Source organism: Patiria miniata, unplaced genomic scaffold, assembly GCF_015706575.1.
Source record: "Patiria miniata isolate m_02_andy unplaced genomic scaffold, ASM1570657v1 HiC_scaffold_15, whole genome shotgun sequence".
NCBI classification, from domain to species: Eukaryota; Metazoa; Echinodermata; class Asteroidea; order Valvatida; family Asterinidae; genus Patiria; species Patiria miniata.
Genome location: NW_024037053.1, coordinates 3,825,065 through 3,844,209, shown reverse-complemented (window position 1 = coordinate 3,844,209; position 19,145 = coordinate 3,825,065). Strand labels below are relative to the sequence as shown.

The window sequence follows — 19,145 nt, the reverse complement described above, 5'->3', positions numbered from 1 at the left end:
AGCCTTGCACTCCCAATCGTCTAATTGTCCCTACAGTTTCAACTAAATGGAGAAAATTTTCACTCAAAATAGAGTGGATTTCCATTCATGGAGAAAAAATTGACACAGAAGGAACTAAACTGCTAATCATACACTGTAGAAACAGAAGTGTATCCTCAATAAATTGTGTTTGTACTACTGGTAACAAGTCTCACAATACTTGCAAGTCATGATTATGATATGGACAAAATCATACCGACATGACATGTTCTTGAAAAAGTGATTTCCTTGTAATTGTATACCGACATGAATATTCATCAGTGCACGTCCTTGTCACGGGTTGTGCCTGCCGCTCAAACAATCAATCGACCAAATACTTTATACGGATATAGTGCATTGTTTCCGTTTCATACAGATTACACCGATGATTGTAAAATGATGCACGTTCTCAGCGTGATCCGTGACGTATTTGTATTGATACATTTGCGCGTGCGCAAACATATATGTATATCCGTGACGTGGGCCTATTCTTTTTGCTACATGCCAAAGCGTCACTCATAATTTTGTGGTTTCTTCTTCATGCATTCAGTTTCGTTCAGGGTGTTATCTGAGGTCAGGTGGTGTCACTCATTTCAGTGATGCACATCCGTCTTTCAATTTCAGAAAATGTACAACAATATTTTCACACGAATCAAAGAAATTCCACCAAACCAGCCACTATGAAATTATGCCGCGATTGTCCAACCACCACTGAAACAATCTCTCCGACATGGCATAAATGCACCGCCGCCTGTAACGTTGAGGGCGCTGCATCAGTATGCAATGAGCCGCGGTCATTGAACTTACCAGGAAGTTAAAGTTGCAGGCCTGTAATAGGCCCAAATTGCCTACGCCGGCCAAATTATGGCATGCCCTCAATTGTTTTTCTATTAGAACATTTTGTGGTCATGAATTTGAGGGCTTTTAGAAATTGAAAAATTGGGCCCCATAAAATGGCTCTATTTTGCAATGGAGCGTACGCATAATTTTTGAAAACGGCAATGGCTTCAAGATTTTTTTTTTAAGGGTGACCATTATCTTGGAATGGAATTCCCCACAAAGTTAACAGAAAATGAAAGATGATTAAATATGTTTAAAATTCGATGTGTGTCTCAAACACTGACCTTCAGTTGGGAGTATTTTCCCTGATTTCTGAAAAGAGGGTATTATCACGGCTGGGGTGTATGGCAGTTTATTGACTGGTCTGCAACCATGTATAAGGCGCAAGAAGTTTATGCGCCATGTCTCTAAATGATCATAAGTGTATCACAGGATCGACGTACGTTTTCTTCTCAGAGGTGTACTATATATTTGCGCTTATATAACCAAGGGCCATTAATGAGCAAAATGAAGCATATCCCGATTGTAATCATGCTTTAATATCATGCAATCTGTGTAATAAAGATACAATTCAATAAAAAACATTAAAGGGAATATACAACATTTGCTTTTGCTGCAATTTTCAGAAATAAATTGATTTGGAGGATTAGTATGTTATAGCAAATATTGTTACACTAACTTGTTTCGTGTTTTGGGTTCATAGATGCTGGGAAAACCGAGAAAACCAATCATATTCTTGTAGTCTGGTTCCCTGAACCCACTTAAGATGAAATGGAGCAATTTATAGACTTTGGGGAATTGTAAGATCAGAGAATCAGTCTAGCAGGCTTGTAGTCTTCACAGGTGTGTAATCAATTGCAAAGAAAATGCAGACGAACTAAATATCAAAAATAAGGAGCACTTTTTGGAAAAAGCCAGTTTTTTCCAACGCTGGTCGGCCGACCAGCGTTGGAAAAATACAGTTTTTCTTGAAAATGTCAGCACAACAGGAGCTACAACTTTACAGGATGCTTTAGACAGTCGTTCCCTAACAATCCAGTAAGATATTTCGTGATAATTTGATCATTTCGTATTTTGATGTTTGCAAATGTTGTATCTTACCTTTAACAACATTTTAATGCAAATTTACATGAATGTATATAAGTTGTTTTACTCAAGAAATCAGCGCATATTGATGTAATGAATGGTCATATAAACACTTGTTTAAAAGTCATGCCGACCTGGTGAGTCAGGCATATGATATTTGTGAGATGAATGGACCGATCCAGTAAGCCCCTCCCACTGCGCACTGGGCAAATTAACACGTGCTCCTCTCCAATGCCACACTGCATTTTCCGGCTGCGCGCGTCATACGCGCGTGCACGCATGTCGGACTTTTGTGCACGCATGTCGGACATAAATCACGACTGTGATTGGTCAGAATACCATGGGGCGGTGCTTACTGGATCGGTCCATTGTGTGTCTTCTTAAGTATTATTATATACAATACATACTACGTTACTATTGAATGTACATAATGTTAATATCACAATTGAGACACAAAATCTCTGGTACCAGAAAATAATTTTGACTCATGCACTTTTTTCTTCTTCTTTTTTTGGAAAAATAAATGTCAAAACAGAAAAGCCGTCTCAATGACATATAATGGTAACTGTATGAAAATGCCAGCGATATCACAATATTTGAGACACAAAGTCATATGTAGGTGTGTAGATGGAATTGCAGTAAGCTGTGAAAGACCATTATCAGCTAAAGGTGAACGCACGACTAAATAATATGACTCGCACAGATGTAACTTTGTACTACTATTCAAGTACATTTATTTTAGCTATATTTGATCGATGCGTTAATTAAAAGGTAAAGCAAGACAAGTTTCTTTTGTGACTTTGATGTTTAGTATCATTGTTATCATTCTTACTTTCCAAACACCAACATGAATTGTCATCGAGTATGGAATGTTTACATACAAATACTAAACTTTATTGCATACAGATGTAATATTAAAATTGTCAAGAATTATGCACAATTTAAAGGGGGCATACGATGCATTTTTCTTAAGCATTTTGAGCAACTTTCTACTCCTCTTAATTCTTATATGTATGAAAACTATATCTGACATCCTATTTTTTTGTTCATTTTGTTGAAAAGTGTCTTCCTCTTTAAACATTTAGTGCTTTTCTGGACATCCGGGGCGCTGTTTCTGTGATGTCACTTTACAAAGACACTGTTCAGTTTAGGGGTTTTGTGTTCAAATTGTGAACCGAACATTTGCTAATTGAAACAAAAATGCGGGAAAGGGTTGCTCATTGGCTTACTGCCATGTACTGACACAACGAAATGAACATCTATGATAGCAAAATGTCAAAAAAAAAACTAGCAACTTTTGTGCTGAAACAGCTGTAACATTGAGGTTTCTGCCCGGAATGACATCAAAGTTTTGCTCATGAATATGCAAATTCGCATTAGCATAATAACAAAAAAAGGGCACCAAAATACTCTTCAAAATGGCCGAACGAGAATTGAAAATAAGGTTTAATTGGAGACACAGGTGCATTTTCAAGGATAGCATTAAAACAAATAACATTGCATGGGACCTTTAAATGGTAAATTCTGGAGAAAAAAAGTAATTATCGCGCTCATGTTTTCCTGTCCCTGTAGAATTCTAATTGACGTATAGTGCGGCTATACATGTGAAGGGCACATTACTTTTCTTTGCACTGCACTAGCTAAAAATGAAATATTTACATGGTAAACCATTATGCAATTGAAATATTTACATTATGCAGGCACTCTCGTAGACAACAGAAAATAAAACTTTCTTTCCTCATAAATTAGGAGTGTACACATACATTTTGTATATCACGTATTTTCATCTGCATTTAGTCACTTGTGCAAAAGATTCAACATTTACTGAAATTGATCCTACTGATGTAAAAGGCAATGTATAACATTTGCGAACATCAAAAAACAAAACTACTATATTATTACGAAAAACCTCTCAAGTCTCAAGCATCCTGGGAAATCATGGCACCTGGTGTGCTGTCATTTCCTACAAAAGTGGAATATTTGTATCGATTTCCAACGATGGTTGAGAGCTAGTCTGGTTGCTTGACCTGACATTCACGATGTCTAAAAATTGCCCCATTTTGTAGGGTTAGGGAACCAGACTTCAGGAACAGCACTTTTTTCTTGTTCTTTTTCCCCCCAGCATCCAGAACACAAAACTTTTAACAGCTCAGTGTAAAAATATTTTCTATATAATACTAACCCCACAAATCCATGTTTTTGAAAATTACAGCAAAAGAAAATATTATATATAATTCCTTTTAAATAGGCGTCATCATATTTGCAGTGAAAAATATGCATTTTGGTGAAATATAATATCAGTTTTTTCTTATTTCAACCATTACAAGTTTTGCATTTACACTTTTGCACTGACAGCTGAAAGCTTCTGCAAACAAAAATATTTACAAATCAAAAGAATTAAACATCCAATAAAATAAGTATGCAACATTTGTATGTGCACACTGCTTTAACTGTACAAAATATCTGCTACCGTGGTAACTGATGCCGATCCATTTTTTCCCGATCAACGTCTCCTGGTCGAACCAAAACCTGCAAAAACACACAAAACGGTTTTCAAAATTTTGTTCTGGTATTAAAATTGTCTGCTCAGAACTGCAACGTTCATAGACTGTACTTTTCTTTTTCACCAAAACTATTTCAGATTCAGCAAGGAAGAGACATGGAAAATCGTAAGTAAATAGCTGATAAAAATCGCTTATATATCAAAATATGTTACGATGTCTGTCTGTCTGTCTGTCTGTCGGATGTCTGTGTCACGTGTTTTTGTACAAGGCCTAAAGAGTATGCGCAAGCACAAAATGCAATGTTTAATGGAGAGGCTTGGTTCATGTATGCAGGCCATTAAATAGTTTATATCCTGCGATTTCATTGTCCTCTGAAGTCACGGTTGGCACGTTTAACAAATGATTTATTTGGATCGTTTTGCTTTTTTTGGCGAATTTGTTTTTTTTTTGGACTTTGAGTAGTTAAATATTACAACACAAGTCTCGGTGAAAACACTCCAAAACATATCGCTATTACGCAAAACGTAATGGTAATGATACAAAATGTGGCAAACTTGCTTCGAGAAGGTTTACCACGCCCACGTGGGGTCAACATGCAAATTGAGGTCAAAGTAAAAAGTATTATATTACTCCGCCCAGATAGCAGGTCAATGCAAAGTTGGGCATCCTGCTAGTTGATGAAAAAACAAGTAATCCTATACAAGAGCACTGCCTGGCTTAAATGTGATAGTGAGTCAGTCAATCAGGTGTGGACACGGAGAGGACGATAGGCCGGCCCGCTAGAACCAACGACGAAAATGTTTTGGTCTGTATTGACTTACCAGAGGCAGTTCTTGTCCCTGTAGACCCTCCTCCGCCAAAACTTCCCCCGCTGAATCCGCCTGCTGATCTGTACCCACTGCCCCCACCTCCTCCGAAGAATCCACCAGTTCCGTAACCGCGCCGTCCGTAAGTTGGTGCTCCATAACCGTACCCTCGACTGCGGTAGAAAAACATAATAAACAAATAACAATAACTACATTACCACAATTATAAATAAACATGTAAGTAAAAGTAAAGTCTGTCATGGGCAATATGGCCCATCCGGCTGGTGTTTATTTTCTGGTTTCAGTGGCATGAAATATTTGGAATATCGTGAAATGTAATTCCTCCTGGATGGGATGCCAGTCCATCACAGGTTACTCCCCAGCTAATGCCGGTACCCATTTATACTCCTAGGTGGAGAGAGGCAAGTGGGGGTGAAGTATCTTGTCCAAGCACACAACATATTGCCAGCAGCTGGATTCGAACCCCTGACCCTCTGATCATGAGTCACGAACCCTAACCATCTAGGCAATACTCCCCCTTCAACATATAAGTAGGACCCATTTATTTAATAAATTTTAACACTAAGCTTGTTAGATTCTTCAAAACCCTCCTGAAATGTTTTGAGGATTAACAACAATTTAATAACTTTAAAACCAGAATCAGAAATAGAAATGAGAAATAGGAAGTTGCTGGTAACTCCAAACTCACTGGAGTGATCTGATACAAACCGTCGCATCTTAAACAGACTAACATCTCGATCCTAGTCAAATCTTATTAAAAGGTTACATCAAAATTTTGAGACAGATTTTGGTAGGATCGAAACTAGAATAAGAGTACAAATCCTTCAAATTCAAACTCACTTTCCCCTGCCACCAAACAGGTATCCCATAATGCCGCCGGTCGCAGCGCCAGACCAAAATCCCCCACCTCCCATGCCGCCCCTCCCACCTCCTGTTCCGTAGGCCCCGCCCCCCTGGGAGCCAGAGCAACTGTCTGAGCCATAGCCGGGACGGAAGCCAGGGGGAGGCGGGTTGCCGCCTGAGCCATAGCCAGACCCGTAGCCTGATTGCCTTGGGTAGCCGTCATCTGGTCTGTCTGGAGTGGGTCTAAGTTAAGGATTATAATTTTTTTTAAATGAGGAGTGCTGTGGCCTAGTGGTCTAGAGCACTGAATTCGTGGTCTGCGGGTAATTCTGCAGGTTGTGGGTTCGAGTCCAGCCCGGGTTTATGGTGCATGTGCCCTTGAGTATGGCGCTTTGAAACTCATTGCTAAACTTCAGTGCATCAAGGGGAGGTCCTTTCCAGTGGGAAGTCGATATTCAGAGCAAAATGTAAAACCCTTTAAAACGCTGCAGGTCAGTTTCCGGTGAAGGGATATGAAGTGTTAAAATAACCGAGTCACACAGAGCCACTGTACAAAACACAGAGCTTTGGAGAGCAGTGAAGCGTGACTGAATCTGTCTGCTTGCCCCGAGCTTAACCACACAAAAAGAATTGTGCAGGGATTTGAAGTGTTATCCATACTCAACAGAGTAATTTGAAGTGTGGGTTTTAACTCTATGGGCCAAAGTGGTTTTTGCCGAACTTGAAGGGTTGTGAAGTGCAGAAGACTAAGTTGGAGGGTCATTAAACGTGCGGGAAGATGCGGTATGCACCCTGTATGTGTGGCAATCTTAAAATGTTACTTATAGAATCACATGGCAAACTTGTAACACAGCAAAGGATATTTATGAGTGCTTGTGGCGATACAGCTCCTGTAGATTCCGTAGATGATGACTCCGATGATGGCCAGCGTGATCCAGTCGCCAATGCCGGAGCTCTTCCGCTTGTAGCTGCTTCCATGGTAATCATCGTTGCCATAGTAACTGTGCTGTTTTTGGTAGCTCTGGGACTGCATACCTTCCTTGGTTAGGTCTAAGGTGTACTCCAACTGACATGTGAGGGAGAAAGAATGGTTGGAATCACAGAGTGGACTTTCTGTAAGTTTTGGCCTGATGTTTTTTTTAAGGCTAGGATTGGGTGACTAGGACACACACTCTTTGCAGAAAGGAAATTGTTAACATCAAAAGAAAAAGGTTGCCTAATCAAGCTTGAATTGAGCATCTTTGATTAGGACACAATCCATACTTAGTGACTCAGTCAGTGACTCAGTCACTCAGAGGAGTAGGCTGTACTGAGTGACAGTAGGCTGCACTGAGTGACACAATAGCTCCACGTATCACCAGAGAAACTTGTGAGCGTGAGTTTCAGGATGACAATGGGTCACACATTGATTTGTGATTGTTCACATTTAATCTTACATTTTCAGATGCAAGATGCATCATGAAATAACCACTGATTAATCGACAGAGTCTTAACCAAATTTGCTTGACATTGCCACAAAGCAGACTTACACCACAGGAGCCTTTCAAGACGTATTCATCATCAGGCGAGTGATACCCCTCACAGGTCACCTCAATCTGCCCAAACCTGTAGCTGTTGTCCATGTCTGTCTTGCATTCCCACTACAAACAAGAATACAAAATTTGATAAGTGAAGCCATTTTGCAGTTTTCCCAATCACCTTCCTAAAGTCCTCTAAAAGTGATGTCCCAAATTTACCAAATATACAAATTTTGCGATCATCAACAGAATAATCGAATAGGTTTTTGCCAAAAGGAAACAAAAAATATGCAAGCGCACACACGACTACATAAGATGTTATTTTAATTGTTAATTTACATTTTTGTTAAAATAGTCCAAGCTACCGAAACCGGAGATAAACGCTGGCCTTATGGACCACATTTGTTTGAGACGGTATTTAAGTTTACTTAATGCACCATCAGAACGCATTCAAATGTCTCTCCCAGTCGTTTCCCACGTTCTTTGCGACCACTGAATGGGTACTTGTGCAGGGGGTCTATCAAACTGGGCTTTCTCTTCAAGTGACTGTTGAATTGTTTTGGAGCAGAAATAAAGCAAGAGTTCATTGTACTTTTACCTGTATGTCATAGCCATCCGATCCACGATTATAACACTGGACGACTTGGGGTCTGAAGGCCGAGCAGCCCGCTGAACCACCGACGCACTTCAGCTAAAATAGAGCAAGCAAAGCAAAATCCAGAGCAAAACTGAAAAGAAATCTTTAAGTCCCTGAAACTACACATGGGAAATAAGATGTTAAGATGGAAATATGCAAATAATTGCTAAGATGATCAGGTGAAAATATGGCGCGAGTCCCCCCCCCCCCCCCATTGATTTTCGGAGGCTTAAGTGTCTAGAGAAAATAATCGGTCTACATTTCAGCACGCCTCCCTGACAAAAAAATCCACCCTGCTAGGCCCCCCCCCAAAAAAAAATATTGGCTATAGAACTGCGCCTGATGAAAACTGGACAGAAGATTACACATTTATAACCGGTCTTTTTTTTGGTTCCCTTTATTATACCCCCCCCCCTCCCCCAAATCAAGTCACATCCATATTGCTACCATTCATCGTAACATACAGACGAGATATGGTACCTGTGGTACTGGGCTGCTTCGTCGTCCCTGGGTCATCTTATTGTCATACAAAGTCAGCACTTTGACATCGTCTAAAAGGATTCGGTCATTCCCTGAAACAACAAAGTTATTAAATTAATTTAAATAAGGAGTCTGAAATATAAAAAAAAAATACCAGGGAAGAACATAATTATGTTCTTACAAGAACCTACTATGGAAGACATTTTGAGAAAGAATTACATCAATGAATTTATTAAAAATGTATTATTATTTCATTTTTTTCGGGGGGGGGGGGTCATTTGAAATTTCTTATTTATTTTGCGATTGGTCATATGTACAGTATATAACAACACCAAAAATGTGTATATAGGCCCCTATCAACTGTTTTCCCTTCCCCCTCCTCAATGCCCCACCCCTTACTTGGGGAATTGGTCACGTTTGTAAAGTCATAAACTTTTGTACATGCAGGGGATTTCAGTTGTATATTAAAAAAACGACATTTTGTGATAAAAACAGTAAACACCTGTGGCCTACCAAATCCAAAGGCCCCCTGCACCCTGCACACAATGCAGAGTCCCAGTGTAAAAATATGGCAAAGGAGTTGTGCAAGGTGTAGAGGCGTCATTCTGGAAGAGAGAAAAATGAAGAAAAAAAAATATTTATTCAACTGTGGTACACTGGTCGTCAAGGTGGTGTCATTTAAAAAAAAAATATCTAAGGCCAATCAACACTGAATGTTTGGTTTTCATCAGTCAAGTTTGAAACAAACAATCAGTCGGGAGGGGAATTCATATTTTATATTTTATAAATTCCACTTTTCACATTCAAAGTTAATTGAGGGGACAACGTCAGGTAAACCTAACAGAAGACACAACAAACACGAAAAACTACATGTACTTCATATTAACTACCAGTCAGCTGTTTAATGACCTAGGGTTGGTGTCTAGAATTTAGAAAGGGTAATAAACCTCACAGTGCGACCGTGCCAGTGGATTTGGTGAGAAACTTGTCTGGAAAATACACTTTTTTAAGGAAAAAACACACTTTCAGAAAAACTATAATAAAAAAAAATGGGGGCTGGAGTGAAAATCGAGGAGATGATGAAAACCTAAAAATCAATGTTGATTAGCCTAATTGAACATGTTAAATTATGTACACAACATACACTACACTACCAACACAAAAATAACTTACTCTCTTTGACAGTTGTGAACCTTAATATCAATGGAGTGGGCTTTTTACAAAATACTTCTTTAAGTTTACTCAAGTTTAGAGATACACCTTATCCAGCACCGGCAGTGATAGATTCAGCAGTTCGAAATACTTCAACCTTTAAATCACCAATTTATGATGATGTGTTCTTGTCATCATGACTTTTATATCACAAAAAAAAAACCAACAAGATGTCACTGATAAAAATAACCCTGCAGTGCTGCAGCGGTCAAAGTAACAGCTACACCAACACTTGATTACATCATTAGCAAACGATCGGTCAACAATGGGGGAGGGGCGGCTACTTTGATGTCATTCATTCATTGTGTCAAGTCATGTAATGTTTACAAATTTATTTTGTGAAAGTTGACGTGTACATCATTCAATGATTCACCCCAGTGTGCGAGCGGCGTTTAGAGTTCGTCCAAGCCCAATGCCAATGGTCATCACGAGTTTATGGCATAATTACAGCGATCGATCTGACAAACATGGCCGGTCTTCCTTCCTAAATTACATTTAACTAAATATCTACCTGTCTAGTTATTTTAACCAGTTTGCATTCGTCGAAATAGCCCGATTAGTAGCTCAAAAAAACACAGGATAAATACTTCCGTTCGCGTACATCCATTTATTTACATGTGCCGAGCAGCACCTTTCTGAAACATGGTACACATTCGCAAAGAGAAAATAGTTTTTAAACATTTACGGGGATCAACGGCGGAACAATTTGCTTGGAATTTCTCTTGTCGAATTCTTACTAAAAGATAATCTTTATAGTACAAAAAATATTAAATATATTGCTCGATTCGAAAGAACTTTAATCATTTTTCAAACAAATAGTTCCGTTTCTGGTCTCGGAATATTATTGCCAGCCGAATCGCCGAGTACCGTACCGGATGTCAATGTCAAAGTTCAACTGGCACCGGTGCAGAACGAAGCAACGCTGCGTTGCTCGTACTTGCACATCTTTTCACATCAAATTTAAGAGAATTCTTGACACAAACTACGCTTATTACAGCTAAGCGACCATGAATGTTCGTTATGACAACATCGACGGCAAAGAGCCGGCCAAAAAGGTCCTGGAGACCACTGCAACAGGAGCTGCTTTTGGTGAGTCGGCGTTTGCAAACATGGCAAATGTGTGTAGCCGCAGTAGTGAACTTGTGAAGTGAACCGTTGAACGTACACGTTTTCCTACTAAATCCTAGTTCCGGATTTTTCCTAGTTCCGGATTGCTTCAAATAAGAGCCTGCCGGCTACCTCTTTTGGATAACTTAAAAGTCATAAATATTTTTTTTTCTGACCAAGGCAAGGGCATTTTGAAAAGAAAAATGTAAGCTTCTTGAAGTTGAACATGTTGAACTTTGAAAAATATGCCCTTTCCGCACTGAGCCAACCTGACACTTGAAACGTGCACGCATATGATCGAGCGATGATTTTCGGTTCGCTCGGAGCGCGCCGCGGGGGGTACGGTACATGCACTTGTACGCATGCGCATACTATCATTTCGCTTGTACCGCACACCCCGCGGCGCGCTCCGAGCGAACCGAAAATCATCGCTCGATCATATGCGTGCACGTTTCAAGTGTCAGGTTGGCTCAGTGCGGAAAGGGCATATTTTTCATAATTTTAGCCCCAAAAACGACAAAATCCAGCTATGTTTGTTCTGCGCATATTTTGTGAGTATGTCATGAGGTGTAGTACGGAGTTTGGGGGCAAACTGTGCAGCGGTTCTGTGGGAAATTTCTGCATTTTGATGGACGTTTTTGTACTTAATTAGTGTTTTGTGCTGACAACAATTTTGCGGGGTTCTAAATCTATGAGGCTCCACATAGTGGAGCCTCATAGTTCTAGGAGTAGCTCCAGCGGTCATACTAAAAAGCGCCAACACAGCGTCAATACACTCGAAAGCATCAACACAGCGTCAACACATCCAAAATGCATTAAAAGTGACAAAAGCAGTAACCCATACAGTATGGTCAGAAGCAAGATTTTTGCTTAAAATTAATAGGTTAAACGTCTGAAAATTGCGATTTTCAGTTCAAGAAAATTGGCTCTCCGTGCCGCTCCGAAATCGGCTGCCATATCAGTGGCAGTGCGGACCATACCATTATGCTAAAGGGTGATAGCGTTGTAGAGTAAACCAACAGAGAGGGCGCGGCCGGCCAATACCAAAAGATGTCCATTTCAATAAAGTAAATGAAACATAAACACAACTCACAAAATAATGATCCACCACTCCGATCCTCAGTCCTCACAGATCTGGTATCCCTCTGTTGTTTATGACAAGATAATGTCATTACCTACACACCCCTACTTGAAATGGTGTAGTCCAAGCTTTGCGCGAAGTCAAAATGGCGGACAACGGCCGTGCACGTGAAAGGTCATTTTTTCGCGTGAAAATACTTTATTTTTAACAACGAAATGGAAACTCAAACCAATGGAATTATATACAATTATATACCATTTTTGTCAATTCAGAATGTGTTTTGGATGTGTTGACGGTGTGTTGATGCTTCTGTCATGTGTTGACGCTGTGTTGAGGCTGTGTTGACGCTGTGTTGACGTTGTGTTGACGCTGTGTTGACGCTGTGTTGACGCTGTGTTGACGCTGTGTTGACGCTTTTTAGTGCGACCCTGCTCCAGGAGTGCTCGTACTGTGTGATTTCGAATATTTTGTTTATAGGGCCTACACTACATAAACTCTTCCATCGAATGTTTGTGGAATCAAAATAAGTTGTAGAGTCTCTAATATTTGAAAGTTTGCCAACGAATGGCCGTATGTTTTAACCTAGTTCTGGATCCCGTGTGCACTGACCACCCAACAACATGTACGTTAATCGTTTTTGTTCGATGTATTCTTTGCTAGGTCAAAGGTTTTCGGTCTGTGCGTGAGTTTGTGCCATTGCGCGGCAGACAAAAGTTTCAAAATCATTCAAAATCATTTAAAGGCTATTCTCTTCTTGAAATTTGCTGGAATTCTCTTGAATAAACTGGTTTTGGGAAATCTGGCCGATCTGATGAAACCGATCCGGAACTAGGAAAAGTAGCATTGGTACTTTTTGACGTCATTAAGTAAAAATAGAAAGAGATTAAATTTGGAAAATTATTTTGTAGTATCTCCATCACTCAAGGTAAACTTTTAAACCACTGTCACTTGAATTCGTGGAGTAGTTGAGCCTAAAGCAGCCTGAATGATGGACGATTCGTTAAAAAAAATGGGGGGGGGGGGGTTTGGGAGGGGGTTTGATATGCTGGAAAGAGTGTTGCAGCCTGGCGCCAAGCTGTTTCATCATTACCTCAATGTCAGTCATAGCTCTACTGACTCATAGTGTCTGCCGAGTTGTTCCAACCATTTCATTGCTGTTACGTTGAGGGCGTTTGTGACGTCACCGTCGTCGATCCAAGAGAAACAAGTCGCACTGAATCAACGACTGTTTGGTGGAGCGATGTGCCCTGCGCTGTATGACAGTATCGGCTTTTGTAGTACTGAGAAGGCTTAGCCTATTTTGGGCAATCGACCCTGACTCTGTAGCTGGCTACGAGGTGGATAGATCGATTGATAATATTGATGACAAAAATAATATTAACTTCAAAACGCATAATCTTCCTTTGTTCTCACATTTTTTTTTTCAGGTGTGGGACTTTCGACAATTGCACTGTCGATGTACTTCCCCAAGAACTTCACAGAGGCATTGGGAAGGGGCTTGAATCACACGGCAACATTGGGTGAGTTCTCATGCTGTGGTATCACCATCACTCAGTCAAGATTTGAGCAACCGCAGTCACGTTTCTTTCGCACAGGCTTCCCCCTGCATCTTATGTAGGTTAAAAAGTAAAGGTAACGGGGACGAACCTGTATTCACAGGAACGGAGTGCCCATCTCTCTTTCATAGCGATTTGGCCAGACTCGTATGCTGCTGTGGGGGATCGCCACACCTCCTCCACAGCGAGTCTGTTACCTTCCCAGCATTGAACAATGCCGGTACCCATTTAACAACTGGGTTGAGAGGAGTAATTGAGGTGAAGTGCCTTACTCAAGGGCACAACACGCATGGCCACGGTGGGGTTCGAACCCACAACCTCTCGATCACGAATCCTGTGCTCCACCGCTAGACCACACGTGCCTTCGAAGGTTAACCTCAGTGTTAAGAAGTGGACATTAAGAAGTGGACTTTGGTGAGATGTATACGTAGAACCCTTGCTCTCCAGAGTATACTTTGAGCTGGTCCCAGAGAGCTAGGCTAGGGTCTTCTTTGCACCTACATGAAGTCTAGGGACTAGACGTTGTTACATGTATGGGTTGAAAGGTGATAGCCTGCTGCGCGATAACCGACTGCTGTGAGAGGGCGTTATCACGCCCAACCAATATCATCCACGAATAGTCAGGAACAACGTCTAGGGAATTTTGGATCGGTTGTATAATGCACGCACACCTGTTTGGCCTTATATATGCAGCGTGCATTCAAAACCTTTCATTGTAGTTCCGACCCAAACTCTTCAATTTCTTCCAGGAGTATTAAAGATGCAGCACTGCATGGGACTAAAAATGGACCATAATTGCCTGCAAAAGTAGCGCATGCGCATTAGTTTCCCCCATTTTCGGGGGGGGGGGGATTTTACAAATTACCCTAGAGGTTGTTCCTGACAGGTTCGTGGGTGATATTGGTTGGTCGTCATAGCGCCCTCTCGCATATCAAATCATAACAACGTCTAGCTCCTAGACTACTTTGCACCTATCTCAAGGACTGACTGACTGACTATCACTTGTGACTTACATGTAGCCTGGTTGTATGATGGTGGAGACAGATGGGCAGTGCTATTGTACGGGCTCGGGGCACAATAACCCCTTCAACGACCCGAGAAAGAGAGTTGGGGGAGCCCTACAATCCTGGCCAAATCTTGCTGGGCCTCCAACCCCCCGGCCCCCGTTCAATGTTGTCTCTCATTGCGCGGTGTGTGCTCCATCAGCTGGAGAGAACAACATTGACCGGGGGAGCGGGGGAGTGGGTGACCGTGGCAGGCTCAGGAAGTGTCCCAACCATTTTGGCCGGCATTGTAGCCTGGTTCCAGGTCCATCCACTGCGGACTTTGAATGTATCCATAGTTATGGGAGGCGGGGACTAGTCTAGGGGAGACCATCGAAAAAGATGACGCCTGATGTTCACACGAACAACGCTATGAGTTAGCTTTATGCACATGCAGGATAAAGAAGTCTAGCGTTCTTTGCGCGCGATCCATGTGCCAGTACAGTACACACATGCTGTGTCCCGTCCATGGGGCTCTCAAAAGTGGTAAAAAAGCACCCTCTTTTGTTGGCGCACGGAGCCCATAGGATTAACCTGTAACACCATGGAGGCACAAATCTGATGTGCAAAGACTCGTGCATCAGATGCTTGCAGGGACGATTCACCAGAGCTATGTTTTTATTTTGGCCTGAAGTTTTCTAACAAGGTCACTGAAAGAACTGAGCTTAGGCCCCCCCAAAAAGTTCTGCTTCCGAGTACATGGCATTTGAAAAAAGAGTAGGTAGGTAGGGAATTTTGGGTTTTTTTGGCCAATGTTCTGTGTGTACTATCATATGGAGGCGTCTGTGTGTAGTCAAGGGTAAACGGTAGAAATTGATGGTTTTGTGTGTGTTTTTTTTCTCATTTTTCCCATAAAAAAATTAGGGTAGGGGCTGTCAGAATAGGGTAGGTAGGGAAACCAGAAGCAGAACTATTTTTTTTTTGGCCTTCATGTCATTTTTAAAATTATGGTCCATGTGGGCAACTCCCCTCCCTCTAAAAAAAGAAGAAAAAAAGAAACAAAAAAGAAAGCAACAAATTCAAAACGCACTGAATGTTCTCATTTTTCAGCTACGTTGGGAGCTGTCTTCGGAGCAGGAACCACAATATCAGCCTCTGTGAGGAGTAAAGACGACCCTCTAAACTACTTCATCGGAGGGTGCATGGCGGGGGCAGTTCTAGGCGCTAAATGTAAGTCCTTATGAATGTATCATTCACCCCACCCCCCTCCCCCACCCTCACTATCAAAAAGAGAAATTGAGTCGGATAGCAAAAATACTTGGAAAGAGTTCCATACTTGGACATCACTTGACACAATGTGCACAAACCTTATGAGACCGGTCTGAAAAATTCAAATTGTTTTCTCAGTATTAAAAATGCTAACAATATTTTTCCTTTCTGATGGTCATTGCAGGGAAAAAAGTTGTGATGTCCATTCGTGGAATTCTTCCAAAATGTGGCTACCGAAAAGAAACTAAAGAGGGCACTACCTTAAAGATTTCATAAAACCTGGTATTGTAGGTTATTGACAATGTAGTGATAAAGAATTGAGAATATAGAACGTACATCTCGCAAGTCTTGAGACGGGGTCAAACTGAGGTTAATAGTGTAAAACCAATTTGACCAAATATTGGGTACGGCCTATTCTGAATTTGAGGGGCAGAGTGGTTAGGGTTTGTGACTCATGATCAGAGGGTCTGGGGTTCAAATCCAGCTTTTGGCCATACGTTGTGTCCTTGGGCAATCTGCTTTACCCCAACTTGCTTCTCTTTAAACCCTAACTCTCTAGCATGATTCACTAGGACCCATACCCATCCTGGCAAATTTCAACACCATATGGGAAACGGCGCACACATATTTCTGACCTTTTTTCTGGAGGTGTGCCATCCCAATGTAAAAGACTGTCAGTTTAGGGGTACTGTACCCATCCTGACAGATTCCAACAAAACATGCTGTTGAGGTTTGATGGGTTGAGTTCTGTTAGGGTTAATGCCTGGAAGTATAAATTGGTAACTGTCATTAGATGAAAGATAAGGCAGGCATCCCAGCGAGGGGAATGGAAAAATGCATTCTCAGTCGTTTTATGCTTTATGCCAAGAAAACTGGAGTGAAACGCTGGCTTGATAATGGGACCGACTTTTGCTTTTAATGTACTTCTAGACGTACATGTGTCTCACTATGAAGAATTCCCTTGCAACATTTAGTGATCAAGTTTCCTGTCACTGTCAATTTGTCTTTTCGCAGACCACAGTTACCCAGTTGGCTCGGGGACGTGCGTAGCATTTGGTGGCTGGGCGGCATTCTACAAGCTTTGGAGAGATCAAGAATGGGGCGATTTCATCCCCAAGCCCACCTATTAGGAAACCAAACCCCGCCCACAAACTAACAAAACACAGAGAGAGAGACATTAAATGTTCTGTCCCAACATGACAGACGAGGAACGTCAACCGTTCGGAGTTTTAGCGACCCCTCACCGAAACAAACTTCTTGCTTTGACCCGCTCTGCCATCTCCCCTAAACCGAGCCATCATTTTGTGACGTGGGGTGTGGAACCTTGTAAGAATAGCTGAGTGTTTTGTTGGAGTGATTTAGACATGTCTCTTTACCAGTGACTGATACTACTAAGAGAGAATCTTGAAAAGATTGTTGGAGTTTGCAAAAGTTGACGATTTGTTTTACAAATTTATTAAGAACCTGTTGTGGTTTGCATGTATAGTAATTGCACCGTTGCCAACCCCCCAACCCCCCATTCAAATCATCAGAAACTCCCAATTTTTTTTTCTTCTTCAAACTGCAGGAATAATTTATAAAAAAAATTGGGTGCTTGAACCTTTAGCCTACACCTCTAAGATACTTCTCATCGCAGGGGTGATAATTGCCACTTTTTTCCTGCTTTCATGATGTAAAAACGAAATCCCTTTCAAACCTGGATTTGTGAGCTGTTTCAATTTTACCATAAAGGTTTCCGTACTTCAAGTTTATACAGAAAGACGCAGGTATTTTATAAAGGGGTTCCTTCAATCCTAACTCCCTAGGCATTTTTGCTGGGATGCAACCTCAATCCTGCAAAATCCTCCAACTGCCTCCACGTAAAAATTGCATACAGCCTTCATCCTGCAAAATCCTTCGTTATTTTTCGAATGTGGTCCTTGGAGGGGTGACCACTGCCTCAATCCTGCAAAATCCTCCAGCAATCACTGTCGATATGTTGAGGCAGAGCCAGCGACATCCTGAAGCAGTGCGGAGGATTTTAAGGATAACATTGGCCTAAATGTTTGCACAGCTGAGCAAAAACAACACAAGGTCCAGTCCTGGACATTGTGTATGTTCAAAAATCAGCCACACATCAATCCTCCATTTTGCTAAGAGGATTTTGGAGGATTTTGGAAGGTTAGGGTTTAGCTGTACACACAATTTTGATATACCATTGATCCTATGTTCCTTGGCGGCCCAAGGACTTTTAATTTTGCCCCCCCCCACCCCCACGATTTTTACCCCACAAAACCACCATGATATGGAAGGTACAGACCATACGTTTTCTTTTACATAGAACTTGAATTCCCTTGCAAAATCCCCTGCAAAATCAGTTAAAAGAATGTGCCATTTGCTTAGTGCTTCATTTTCTAGACTTAAACAATAGCACACGGCAGTTTTTTTTCCAGATGTTTGCAAGGCCTCCCCCCCCCCCCTCTCCATACCTGTTAAATATGCAGGCCTAAAACGAGCACTTAACTTGGGCTAAAATGAAATTATGTTTTGTTTCCCCTGATGTCTTTAGACAATGGCAATATCTGATTGTTTTCACACGTTGTAAATAAAATGCTTTAGAAAAAATATCAGAAACCTCTTGAGTTTTTATTTTGTGATCATGTACTTGTATAACGTGGAGTGAAACCTAAAAGCAGCAGGAAAAAAGTTTATACAAACTTGATCGAAACATAAACTCTTCAAAGTTTATTCCAAATTATCTGGCTGCAAATTCACGTACTAACCTCTTTTTTTTCTTCAAATAAATTGGAAGTAATGAAATAGAAGTATACATCAAAATAAACGAATTCCACTTTTGACAGCAATTTTCGCCTATATATACTTTTTCTTTTTTGAGTTGTAGCTAAAGCAAGCTGTTAAAGTACCGGCATTTTAGCATAAGTAAAGAAAGAACATTGGAATTGCAAATTTTGTCTTGAGCTATTGTTACATAAATGTATTTGAAAAATTCATGTGTGAAAGCTGTTAGTCCACGGATTATTGGAATTTGTTTTTTAAACAAAATATTAGTACACTTAAAACAAGGATTAATAGTACATGTGTTAAGCTGTTAACACGAACCTAAGTCTAAAGGCGTTATAGATGATCTCAACACTGACATCAATAATAAGACAGCCTCAATAAAAGTTACCAGGTTGAAACATTTT

General features: G+C 40.9%; 2 protein-coding genes across 3 annotated transcripts; one reads left to right on the top strand and one right to left on the bottom strand.

Moving 5' to 3' along the window:
- Positions 1-4,444: 4,444 nt before the first annotated feature.
- Positions 4,445-10,596, bottom strand: LOC119722472 (store-operated calcium entry-associated regulatory factor-like). Of its 2 annotated transcripts, none has more exons than XM_038192606.1 (9): positions 10,476-10,596; positions 9,266-9,357; positions 8,753-8,844; positions 8,234-8,326; positions 7,648-7,758; positions 6,982-7,184; positions 6,116-6,355; positions 5,270-5,427; positions 4,445-4,473 (listed from the first exon to the last, which is right to left on the bottom strand). In XM_038192606.1, exons 2-9 carry the CDS (start codon positions 9,354-9,356, stop codon positions 4,448-4,450), a joined length of 1,014 nt encoding a protein of 337 aa, XP_038048534.1. In that variant the 5' UTR covers position 9,357; positions 10,476-10,596; the 3' UTR covers positions 4,445-4,447. The 2 variants fall into 2 exon arrangements, with proteins under 2 accessions (XP_038048534.1, XP_038048533.1); XM_038192605.1 differs by lacking the exon at positions 10,476-10,596 and adding an exon at positions 9,926-10,091.
- Positions 10,597-10,836: 240 nt separating this feature from the next.
- Positions 10,837-18,566, top strand: LOC119722474 (NADH dehydrogenase [ubiquinone] 1 alpha subcomplex subunit 11-like). The gene is made up of 4 exons (XM_038192607.1): positions 10,837-11,053; positions 13,580-13,672; positions 15,802-15,921; positions 16,975-18,566. The coding sequence occupies exons 1-4, from the start codon at positions 10,972-10,974 to the stop codon at positions 17,088-17,090; spliced, it is 411 nt and encodes a 136-aa protein (XP_038048535.1). The 5' UTR covers positions 10,837-10,971; the 3' UTR covers positions 17,091-18,566.
- Positions 18,567-19,145: the final 579 nt, after the last annotated feature.

Bases quoted from the DNA above. Each gene is read 5' to 3' on its own strand.
- LOC119722474 (XM_038192607.1), top strand. From the start codon at position 10,972: ATGAATGTTCGTTATGACAACATCGACGGCAAAGAGCCGGCCAAAAAG. The intron at 13,673-15,801 runs GTGAGTTCTCAT...CTCATTTTTCAG, and splicing joins GAATCACACGGCAACATTGG to CTACGTTGGGAGCTGTCTTC. The intron at 15,922-16,974 runs GTAAGTCCTTAT...GTCTTTTCGCAG, and splicing joins GGCAGTTCTAGGCGCTAAAT to ACCACAGTTACCCAGTTGGC.
- LOC119722472 (XM_038192606.1), bottom strand. From the start codon at position 9,356: ATGACGCCTCTACACCTTGCACAACTCCTTTGCCATATTTTTACACTG. The intron at 7,759-8,233 runs GTAAAAGTACAA...TCTTGTTTGTAG, and splicing joins CGGATGGCTATGACATACAG to TGGGAATGCAAGACAGACAT. The intron at 6,356-6,981 runs ATATCCTTTGCT...ACTTAGACCCAC, and splicing joins ATCGCCACAAGCACTCATAA to TCCAGACAGACCAGATGACG.